This window comes from Schistocerca nitens, chromosome 9, assembly GCF_023898315.1.
Source record: "Schistocerca nitens isolate TAMUIC-IGC-003100 chromosome 9, iqSchNite1.1, whole genome shotgun sequence".
Lineage (NCBI taxonomy): Eukaryota > Metazoa > Arthropoda > Insecta > Orthoptera > Acrididae > Schistocerca > Schistocerca nitens.
The window spans coordinates 442,233,152-442,245,428 of record NC_064622.1 but is presented as its reverse complement, the minus strand read 5'-3'; the positions used below and the strand labels follow the sequence as shown (position 1 = coordinate 442,245,428).

The window sequence follows — 12,277 nt, the reverse complement described above, 5'->3', positions numbered from 1 at the left end:
TTCTTCACGTAATCCAAAAGGACTTGTTACATATCTGGGATGACTCCCCTCAGTATGCACACAGTGTGTCCACCAGATTTCTTCCCTTTCTTGACAGCCATGTTCCTAAGGGGCTCCATTACGTGCCTCTGTGAATGCCCAGACTTTGCAGGCTAAGAATCTTTCTCTGAAACAGGACAAATGGCAGCACCTGGTTCAGGGCCTAATCAGTCACAGATAGTGCCTGAAACCTCTTCATCAGATGGACTGGGAATGCCTTTACTGGAACCTGGAACATCTTTTGCTGCCCATCATACCCTGGAACCTCTCACTAGACCACAGGTGGGTGATCACCCTCAATGTGAGCAGCATCCTGGGTGGCCACAGTAGTGGACCTAGCAGGTGACACATGGGATGTGCGTGATGCCCCTTGCATCCCCACAGCCAGGCTTCCACACTTACGCCTGCTGGAAACAGTCTCAAGCTGCATGACCACAGCCAGTATTGACTGGAGCTGTGAAGGAAGGATCATCAACTCATCCTGCACCCAAACACAGCAATCTGTACCAGGAAAAGCAGAACTCTGCACTAGACAGTTATTAAAATGCCTATCCATCATCTCCTACCACAGTCCAGTCACAGGTATTTCTTACCCAATAAAAGGCATCGCCACATGTAAAAGCAGCCGTATTATACATCAGCTATCTGTAATCACTGCACAGCACTTTGTGTGGGTGTTACAAGAAACCAATAATCTACTCACACAAGTGGCCACTGCAAAACTTTGGCGAACTGCAAACTTGATTATCCAGTTGTCAAAAATTCTGCACACCGCACACAAATGACTTCACCTACTGTTTCACTTTGCAAGCACTTTGGATACCCTCTTCCAGCAGTAGTTTCTCTGAACTACGCAGGTAGAAATTGTCTCTCCAGGATATCCTGCACTCTCGCAATCACCATGGCCTAAATCTCCACTAACCAGTTCCGTACTGCCTGACCTTACCTTTACACATATCACCCCTTTTGACTTGTTATGCAGCCATTGAGTAATCTGTCAAAAGTCTTGTCTCATTCTACCTCACCATCCCTCTTGTCTTGCACTTCTTTACCTACCCCCTCCCCACCTCCATCGCCTCAGGTAACTGCTTGCAATAACAAATAATCTATAGTCACTCTCGCTAAGGCAGTGGGGCTGTACTGTAGTTTTGGGTGTTGGTGTACATGAATGTGTGTAGTTTTATTAATAAAACTGCAAGAGCTTAACAACTAGTGTGAATACTATTTCCTGTTACATGTCTCTATGCTTCACAAATCAGTCCACTATAGGTGACTACAAATTTATATTAACATCTTCTAACAAGAAAGAACTTGATCAACCAAAATAGCACAACTGTACAACAGGCACTAAAAGAATATGGCAAGGACCTGTCTTAGAGCCAGCAGTTACTTCTGACTTCTAAATTTTAATTATTTCTCTAGGAAAAATACTGCAAACAGTAGCGAATCACAGTCTGAAAGAAGTATCACCTCACTGAACTAGCTGTTGTCACGAAGTTAAATACAAATCCTCACAAAGTACATGGACATCACAAACTGTGTTTTTCTTAAAAAATAAAACAAACAATACACACACACACACACACACACACACACACACACACACACACACTGGAATATACCTTTGTGTACTGCTGAGTGTTCTTGTACCAGGGCCTGGACCAGGCTGTCTGATAGTTGACACATGACGGGGCTGATGCTGCTGTTGCACTGATAAAACCTGGTTATGCACAATGTGACTTTCCTGAGTTTGCTGTTGCTGGTGAACATGATATGATGGCTGTGAGTTTTGGGGTAAGCCTTCCTGTGGTTGCTGCAGCTGCTCGTGTTGCACGAATTCCTTTTTCTGTACATCCTTCTGCATTTCTTGCTCCAACTCCTGCTTCTGAGATAGCTGTTGTTGGCACTGTGGTTGCAAATTATGATGCTCTTGCTGTTGTTGGTGCTCATGTGTCTTTTGCAACTCTACTCTGAGGCATGACTGCTGGTGCTGTGTTTGTTCTTCTTGTGGTGGCTGCTTTTGAAGATCCATCTGATCACACCATTTGTGTGCCGTTCCTTCTTGCTGGCGCAATAATAGGTGAAGTGTCTGCTGATTTGATTTCTGTTGATCTTGGTGCGACTTCTGCTGTTGTATAAAATGGCTCTGGTGTTGTTGTAACAGCTGCTGCTGTTCTTGGCGCTGTTGGAGTACCTTCTGCAAGATGTGGTTGTGTTGTTCCACCACTCCTAGTCGCTTCTGCTTCTGCTGCTGCAAGTCCTGTTGCTTCTGCTGAATCTGCAAAAGAGTGGTAGTGTTTCCGTATTAATATTGACATATCTTACAGCTGTTCAAATGATACTGCAAATTAAATTTAAAAAAAAAAAAAAAAACTACACTAGCAACATAGAACACGAAGTCACTTGATGGTTTATCAGACACTTATCGGCAAATGAATGGCCAATGACACAACTAAAAAATGTGCTTTCAACAGCCTACTGATGGTGTAAGCTCTCACCACCTTTTGGCCTGCGATCTGGTTCACATGGCCAGTTAGTTATTAGTTAACCCACAATATAATACGTGATCTAAAGCATCTGTAGCTTGACATTTTCACATACATTAAACCTTGCTGGAGGAAAAGACCATCTTAAATGCATGACCTCCAAGCCATAAGACCTAGAAGACCATAGACATCTGAATTTGTAGTCTGATGCCTGCACAGCCACCAAACCACTTAAATCTACACAACAAAAATGTTAACAGTAAATCAACGACACCACAAAAAAGGCTGTGAGAAGATCATTACATGAAATGGTATACCGTTTTGTATTAATACTTTGGCTCTAGCACTGCCATCAAGATTTATTATTTATACTGCACATTATAGTCCATGCAATCTGTAATATTTGCTATTTCAAGTGTGGTCTTTACTTCCTTGTATAATTTGTCACTATATATTTTTAATTTTTCTTATGCATAGCACATTAAGTCTATCTATTAACAGAACTGAGAGAGAATGATTCACTGTTCAATCAGGTAATAAAACGTTCTACACTGTGTGGCATATAAAAAGCACAGGTTGCTCAATTTTTTACTGTGTAACTGTTACGCTACATATCACTGTGTACACCATTGCATTTTCAGATGGACATAGGTAAGTTATTAAAGTGACAACAATAAGCACTTATTCAAAATAACTTCTGTATTGTAGATATTACTGTGATAAATTCAGAACAGATTAAAATTTGAATCACTTTGGATTATAAAACAAGTATGTAATTCTGTTGCAAGAGACCAAAGAATGACACTAGAAGATGCCAGTGGACTGGATAACAAGAAAACTACAATTTCAGTGTAGATAACGTAGCTTTTTTCAGGAAACTTTCTTAATGTGGTTGAGAAAGTAGGAGAACGTCATTGCTCAGGCTCTCTATGTGGTGGTGCACAAGTTGCAAATACGTTCTTTTCCTCTAAATCATTAAATGAAATTCCAATAATGTACTTAAACTATGGTATTATTATGGTATTTTTTTATTCTCATGTACTACAACTTTTTTAAAAAACTACGAACACCTCTTGCATAAAATTCAGCATTGCGGTTTTGTTTATGTCAGTTCAACACGATCGTAAATACCTCACATATTTACACTCACTTCTTAGTGCTTGTGTTTTTGTCTCCTTACATTATTCACATGTGTTCTCCCATGTACAGGTGTCTGTTAGGAGAAGGGGATGAGAGATAAAAAAAGGATTTTTGTGTGTGTGTGTGTGTGTGTGTGTGTGTGTGTGTGTGTGAGAGAGAGAGAGAGAGAGAGAGAGAGAGAGAGAGATGACAAACAGCTGCACAAGTACTAAAAAGTGAGTTTAAACATGAGATCTATTTGTGATCTCATGAAAGTGGCATGTAAACAAAATCACAATTGGTAAAGTGACCACTGATCATGCTCTTAAATGAATTGAAATGTGTGACTTTTCAAGCTTTTCCAACAGATCTGTTGCACATACACTTATCAGATTTGCCATTGAATAACACTGTGCAAGTCACACAATATGTCATCAAAACAGCTGTTCAACACCCTGATGTCTAACAGTTGCTTCAACAAAATATTGTGAGACTTGCACAATGTTATCTAGTGGCAAAAATACAATTCAAAGATGCAAGTAGTTTGAAATAATGAAACAATACAGTGGTATACTCTGATATGATTTCTTGTCTGAAAAGGGGGCAGAGACATTGTCACAGACAGAAAAGATCAAACGAGGCCATACTAACTACAACCTAGCAAATGTCTCTTCAGATCGCACTCTATGGATCAGCAACACTGACAATGTGGGAGTAGACCACCCAACCGATGCATCAGTCCAAACCCTCCGAGTCAACGTAAAAACTGATCAGCCTCACCAAATTCCCATGCAGAGCAGGAAAAACAATCTACATCAAATTTAAATCACCCCAGAGCAAAGGAGCAGCTCTGTTATTGACTGAGCGATTGGAGAAATGCAAGTTATTTGACAAGATGCATTGTTATGTTATCAGAATTGTGCGCATGGCTATTACAGTAAGGTGGAAAGACTCTAGAGCCCCAATAACAACAGTGAACGTGAGCAATGAAGAGATTGTATTCTCATGAGGAACAAAGTTTGCTTAAGTGTCAAACATAAGTAAAAGTGACATCACAGTGATTCCAAATGAGGTATTGGACATCACAGTCATAAAGATGGATTTTTTGTGGTAGTACTCAAAAACTGCAACAGGGAATCAAATTTAACAGTAAAGTAAAGAACAAAATAGTTTTACACTTTTTTGTTGGAGTATGTGGATCTTTTCCAAGAACTTTCAAATCTACCTATCAATCATTTGGTACAGCATCGCACACGTACCAGAAATGCAGCATAAATCACTCAGAAATTTTATCAAATACTGCACAGCCAATGATAGTTGGTAGAAGAAATGATTAAAGAACACCTGGAAGCCAAGAATTATAAAACCAAGAGATCCTGAAGCTCCATTGTGGTCTTCGTCAATAGTTATTGTTGAGAAGAAACCAGTTTCTGGAGCACCACAATTCCGTTTTTCTATCTATTACTGAACTCTGAATGCAGTAGCCCACCAGATATTCACCTCTTACCGAACTAAGTGGAAACGTGGGGTTATTTGCGCAGATGTCTAATTTTTTCGGTTTCTGATTCAACATATGGATATAAACAACTGACAATGCATACAGGTGATCAAGCAAGAACTTCATTTGTTACTGGTACAGGAATATATAATACCTCTGTATGCCATCTGGATTTTGCAATGCACCGGCTACCCCTCTGGACCTGATGGCTTCCATTTGATGAGGGCTCACACCAACACAAGCTATTGTATACTTCAAAGATGTAATAATTTTCAGTGAAGACATGAAGCAGCATATGGAGACACTTCAAAAAAATTCTGAGCAGCTAAGAAGTGCAAAATCTGTCTTTAGCAACAGATAAATATCATTTTGCAGAAAGTCAAGCCCTGATTTAAAACTAACTGAAGCTGTCAAGAATTTTTCTGAACCACAGAATTTAAAGGAACTGCAACATTCCTGGGATTAGCAAATTTCTACAGACATTTCATAACCAATAATGGAAATGTAGCAGATTATCCCTACATTAATCACCAAGACTGGAGGAGAAGGTCCCAATTGAAAATTACACCCAGTGTCATATTGAGTGCCTTGTGAGAAACGATAGTCATGGAAATGTCTCCCAAATGGTGACAGGCACAGAGGAAGGCCAGCTGACTGGCAGAAATTGTCTTTATAAGGGGAGAGCCAGATATCTTGCTTAACAATTCAACTTCACCAAACTTTTCTTCAATATGTTCCACAAAGAAAACGAGCATGGTGGCAGCAAACGTCTGCCCATCAGTCCTGATACCGACCAGGAATCGTGGAAAGAGCTTTGCCCCAAGCCAGTGGGCCTGTCCCTCCTCCCAGGGAGTCATCAAGGAGGTTAAGGCCGGGAAGGCAGAACCATTTCTAGGAAGACATGCAGCCACAGAAGAGCAGCCAAAGAGTTTAACACTTCTCATGTGCCAAATATCTGCCCTGGTACGACACACACAGAACAGGGTCTCACCTCGTGGGTGCCACCAGCCACAGCAACGACAGCCCAGCAGGACAGTTGCTGCTGGGAGTTCCAATGCCATAAAAAGATGGGCAACCATTCCTAGGCTTGCACAAGGTGTTCACACCACAGGTACCAGCAGCGTGATCCCTGTAGTGAGGGGCTCAACCAGATCAGTACATAACAGTCCCACTGTACAGGCTGGCTACCGAGCTGTGGTCTAACAAGGAGGAGGAAGGGCTATGGCAGGGAGGGAGGGGAATGGGGGGAGGGGAGAGGGAGAGGAGGAGGGGAGAAGAGGAACCCACACCAATGACGCTATGGAGGGAGTTCTTATCCATCTGACTCATGCTACAGGTTTCAAATTTAGAGTGGGGGTCAAACCCCTGAGGGAGACCAAAGAAAGAAGGCGCAAACATGCCTGGTTTGATTTTTGAGGTATTGTCCTTCATACTGTATTTGATACTTTAACCAGCTGAGATATACTGGATGTTAAAGACAAAATATTAACTCTTTAACAACAGGCAGATTCAAATAACTTCACCAAAAAAAATGATTGTGTTATGGAATATGGGAAGAACCTTTACTGACCACACAGCTTTTATTGAACAGATTGTAAAGCATGTCAAGATAATTTGTGGCAAAAGGAATGCAACTATCCATGATGTGTTCACAATATTGCATGCTATGAGCACCCAATTAGAAGGTAACATTCCCAAGTGTCAATAAATGATCCTGATTAAACATGGTGGGTGTGCAAAGGGGACAAAATAATACAACATGTATTTTTATTGTTTGTGCTCAATTTCACTTTCGAGAAGTGAAACACACCAAGACAGGTAATTTGGTGTATTACGTTTTGGGGAATATCTTTGAAACAATGATATATAAAAATGTTTCTCAGATAAAAGTTGAAATTTATCTAACATTCTTGAAAGCTATATAATCATATTGTGTACTAATTTGAAATTTTGCAAAGTACTCATCACCATTACTTAATGTTGAAAAATTAAAACTTTTGTTACAACATAAGGCTTTCAAGCTACCCCATTTGTAATACAGCAGGTTTCTGAAATACTCTTTTTGGAAAATTAGCTGTACACAATGTGCTACCAAAGTATTTTCAACATACCTAATTAAAATATCTAAACATTCATTATTAGTCTAGTTATTTATTTTACTTATATTCATTAATAATTAACTCATTATTATGAAACAGAATCATTGCAGAAATGATAATCTGTAAATAAATGCTTATAACATAACATTTTCTTACACTGCGCACGTAAAAATGAACGAAATTCCTTCACATAATATATGTGACAGAGAGCGCAATATAAAACAAAATTCAGAAGGCTTTCAAATTGTCACAGATGATCCTGCAAATATTCTGATTTGTGTCTGGCATATTTCAGTAGATTGATCAATAATGACAAAAAGAATTGATTGTGTACTACTGACTGCAGCTTCATTATATTCTCTCTCAAGTGGAGACTGACATCAAAATCATTCAACAGAAGTAGATCTGAAAATCTTCTCACAAAGATCTTGTAACATTGAAAGCCCTACAGGTATCACGACTGTACCAGCACTGTTGAGTCCTTTGTATCACCAGATGAACAAGTTTCTTGACCTCAGGTGTGGTGGTCAACATGGTTTTTTCATAGTGACCACTCGCCTTGTCATAGTTCTAAAAAGAACTAATGGTGAGTTTGCATCGAGAACTCGAGAATGTCCATCTGAAGTCCCAAATGCCCTTGTGACAGCATCGCACTCTGATAAACATCTGATCAGGTCAAAATATATTTCAAAGATGTTTTCTTTTGCAGTGATGGAGAATAACCTTTATTCTTAGGGCAGTCAACTAACCTCAGATTCTTAAGCAGTCAGTGTGAAAGAACCATATAGAGCATCATGTCTGAGGACAAGAAACTTGTTCATCTGGTGAACCCTAAGTGCTCGACGGCACAGGTACATCTACGTCTACCTCTGCATCTACACTCTGCAAAACACTGTGAGGTGCATGGCAGAAGATGCATCCCATTGTACCAGTTCTTGGTGTTCCTTCATTTTCCATTCAACATACGGAGTGCGTGAACAATATGTAGGGGGTTGTAGTATATTCCTAGAGTAATAATTTAAGGCTGGTTCTTGAAACTTTGTTAACAGATTTTCTTGGGATGGTTTATATCCATCTTCAAGCGTCTTCCACTTCAGTTCCTTCAATATCTCTGTGATACTCTCCTATGGATTAAAGTACCCTGTGACCATTCATCCTGCCTTTCTATGTACACATTCAATATCCCCTGTTAGTTCTATCTAGTATTGTTCCCATACACTTGACCAGAATTCTAGAAAAGGACACGAGTGATTTGTAAGCAATCTCTTTTATAGACCAATTGCATTTCCCCACTATTCTACCAAAAAATTGAAGTCTACCACCTGCTTTACCCATGACTGAACCTATGTGATCATTCCATTTAATATTCCTACTAAGTGTTACACCCCATGTATTTGTACGAGTTTGTCAATTCCAAGAGATACTCACTGATGTTACAGTCAGATGATACTATACTGTATTTCTCTGTTTTGTGAGATGCAAAATTTTACATTTCTGAAAATTTAGAGCAAGTTGCCAATCTCTGCAGCGCATTGAAATCTTATCAAGCTCTGACAGAATATTTATGCAGCTTCTTTCAGATAGTACTTCATTACAGATAACTGCATCATCTGCAAAAAGCCTGATTTTACTATTGACACTGTCTGCAACAGCAAGTGTCCAAACATACTTCGCTGTGTTACATCCGAAGTTACTTCTACATCTGATGATAACTTTCCATCAAAGATAAAATGCTGTGTCCTCCCTACCAAAAGATTCAATCCAATCATAAATTTCACTTGATACCCCATATGATTGTACTTTTGACAATAAGTGTAGGTGCGGTACTGTGTCAAATGCTTTCTGTAAATAAAGCTGGGTTTCATATGATTGAGGTTTTCGAAATCCATGCTGGTTGGCATTGAAGATGTCATTCTGTTCAAGATACCTCATTATGTTTGAGCTCAGAATATGTTCTAAGATTCTACAATAAATCAATGTCAAGGATACTGGATGGTTGTTTTGTGGGTCACTTTACAACTCTTTTTGTACACGAGTGTGACTTGTGGCTTTTTCGAGAACTGGGCACAGATTCTTGTTCGAGGGATCTACGATAGATTATAGTTAGATAGGGGGCTAACTCAGCTGGAAATTCACTATAGAATCTGAGGAGGATTCCATTGGAGCATGGAGCTTTGTTCAATTTCAATGATTTCTGCCGTTTCTCAACACCACTGACACTAATACTTATTTCATTCATCTTTTTGGTGGTACAAGGATTAAACTGGGGCAATTCTCCTGGGTTTTCCTTTGTAAAGAAACATTTGAAAAAGGAGTTAAGTATTTCAGGATTTGCTTTCCTGCCCTCAATTTCAGTTCCTGTCTCATTCACTAGGGACTGGACACTAACTTTGGTGCCATTAACAGCCTCCCACAGATGAGAGTATTAAAATCCTAATGTTAAACTGTTGGAGCTTTCACAGCAAAGTCCCAGAGTTTGAAGCACTCTTGAAAAGCAAGAGACACTCACATAATACTAGGTTCACAAAGCTGGTTTAAACCTGAAAGTGACAGCAGTGAGATTTTGGGGGGAAATTTAAGTGTATATTGAAAGAATAGGCAAATGGGAAATGGAGATGGTGTATTTGTCGCAGAAGACAAGAAACTCAAATCCACCAAGGTAGAAATCGAAGCTGCATGTTATATTGTTTGAGCAAGACTCAGTGTAATGGGTGGGCATAAAATGGTAACTGGATCCTTCTATCGCACAACAGACTCATCTCCTGATGCAACCGAAAACTTTGGAGAAAACCTCAGTACACTTGTATGTAAGTTCCCCAGTCATACTGTAATCATTGGTGGAGACTTTAATAATTCAACAATTAATTGGGAAAATAACAGTTTGTTAGTGCTGGGTGTGATAAGACACCTTTTGAAACATGACTAAATGTCTTCTCTGAAAACTACCTACAACAGATAGTTCGGAACCCCACTCATGATGGAAATACATTCGACGTAATGGCAATAAATGCACCTGACATCTTTGGGGGTGTCCACATCCAAACTCATATCAGTGACCATGATACACTTGTGACAACAAAGATTACCAAAGTGCAAATGGCAAATACAACAAGCAGAAAGATACATGTGTTCAGTAAACTCGATAAAAAATTAGTAGTTTCATATCTCAATAGGGAACTTAAAACTTCCAGCACAGGTCAGGAGCATATACAGGAACTCTGACTCATGTTTAAAAGAATAGTTGACCATGCACTGGATAGATATGTACCCCGTAGAATAGCTCACAATGGGAGGAAACATCCATGGTATACACTCACTGTAAAGAAACTTCTAAAGAAACAGAGATTATTGCATAATAGCTGTGCAACAACGCGTAAGGCGATAGATAGACACTGAATGAAATACATTTGACTCTCGCGAGAGCAATACATGATGCCTTCAGTGACTACCATAGCAGAATATTGCCATGTGACATTTCACAAAATTCAAAGAAATTCTGGTTGAGTAGCAATCTTTGATGTGTAGAGCACACCTGATCCTTGTAGAGAGACCCCACAGTTCTCAACCTTATGAGAAGTCCAGGAAGCTGCAGCCTAGTTTGTCACAGAACCTTCAACGTCTCTGGTTCAGTCCTTCCACTCAACTCAGAACGAAAGGGCCACCATTAGTGCTGGTGACAATGCTGTAAATTGTGAACTTCATTGAAACTCCAAGTGCAAGGCTGGTCTTCTCACCCCTCTCTGCCAGTCACTGCAGTGACCCAAGAATGACCTTGGAGCCCAGATAACAGGCACCATTTGTTCCAACGTGCGCCACAATCTGCAGTTGGTTGCACTCTGTTCCCTCAATTGCTCCCACAATAGCCTTTTCAACATGTTGAATGATGTTGTCCGGCATACACACTGAGTACACCTGGTGTTCTTTCCTGTCCCCTGCTACCATTTCCCTAAGGGGTACCATCATTTGCCGTACATTTGAACTGCCGATGATTAATAGACCCCCTACTGTTTTGCGTTTGGTTCCTCCTGACATTGGAAAAAACACGTTTTCCCAAAAACAGGTGAAGTGAGTACCACTGTCTCAGTTTCAGTGAAAGACAGTACCTCAGATTTGGTTAGGGGGACCGGTGCAGCACCCAAGTCCTCCCTGGTCCCCATCCACCCTGTAAAGGATGTGTAGATCTACCACTGACATGCCACTCGCAGTCAAGTGGATGGGTAATGACAGATCATGTACTTTCTGCAGAGGAGACATGATATACAGTAGAGGATAGTACTTGAGGTACCTCTCATACATGTAACAAAGGTACATGACTTTCAAGAACTCTACCAACAATCCAAACTGCAGCAGCTGCCAATCTTTTGTCAGTAGTCAAGGCAATTTCCAGCTGCTTATGAATATCAACCAACTCAGCACGTGTTTGAGAACAGCATTCACAGAGGGAGCTGCATTATGGCTGGTGCAACGTTTAACAAGACAGTGAACAAATAACTAAGTTAAACCAGCTGATTGTCTTTTAACCCGTTGAGCTAAAAAGTTGCTAATTCCTTGTAAGAATTCAAGCAGATACACAAAATGAGATTTCTATTAAGGCAACACAAAAATTTGTGGTAAAAATTACTTGTTTCTTAAACTGTTTTGATGTTAATTATAATTGTTAGCAAATTCAAAAATTGAGTTAATTTATGATAAATGCAAATAATATGTAGTGCTACTCTTCTTTAAGATAAAACTGATGTAACACAGTTTGTTAGTTAGAAAAAATCTGCTACTGTAACTAAATCATGAATATACAATCAAATTCAGAGTTGATATATGCTTTGGCAGAACTGTGAACCACAAATGCTGATTTGCTACGAATTACAGGTACAGTCGTGAGATGTACGTGGCTTTCAATGTTGGTAGAACTATGTGAGAGTTTTTCAGATTTAGTACTATTGAATGGTTTTGATGTCAATCTCCACTTGAGAAACAATATAATAAGGTCACAGTCACAAGTAAAGCCAAGGCTTACCAATATACTGAAATATGCTTGA

General features: G+C 39.7%; 1 protein-coding gene across 1 annotated transcript in view; it reads right to left on the bottom strand.

Moving 5' to 3' along the window:
- LOC126204306 (histone-lysine N-methyltransferase 2D-like) overlaps positions 1-12,277 on the bottom strand; it is a 338,750-nt gene that overhangs the window by 259,034 nt on the left and 67,439 nt on the right. Inside the window, exon 4 of the mRNA XM_049938692.1 lies at positions 1,662-2,317. Coding sequence (XP_049794649.1) covers positions 1,662-2,317 — 656 coding nt within the window. The remainder of the gene's footprint in view (positions 1-1,661; positions 2,318-12,277) is intronic.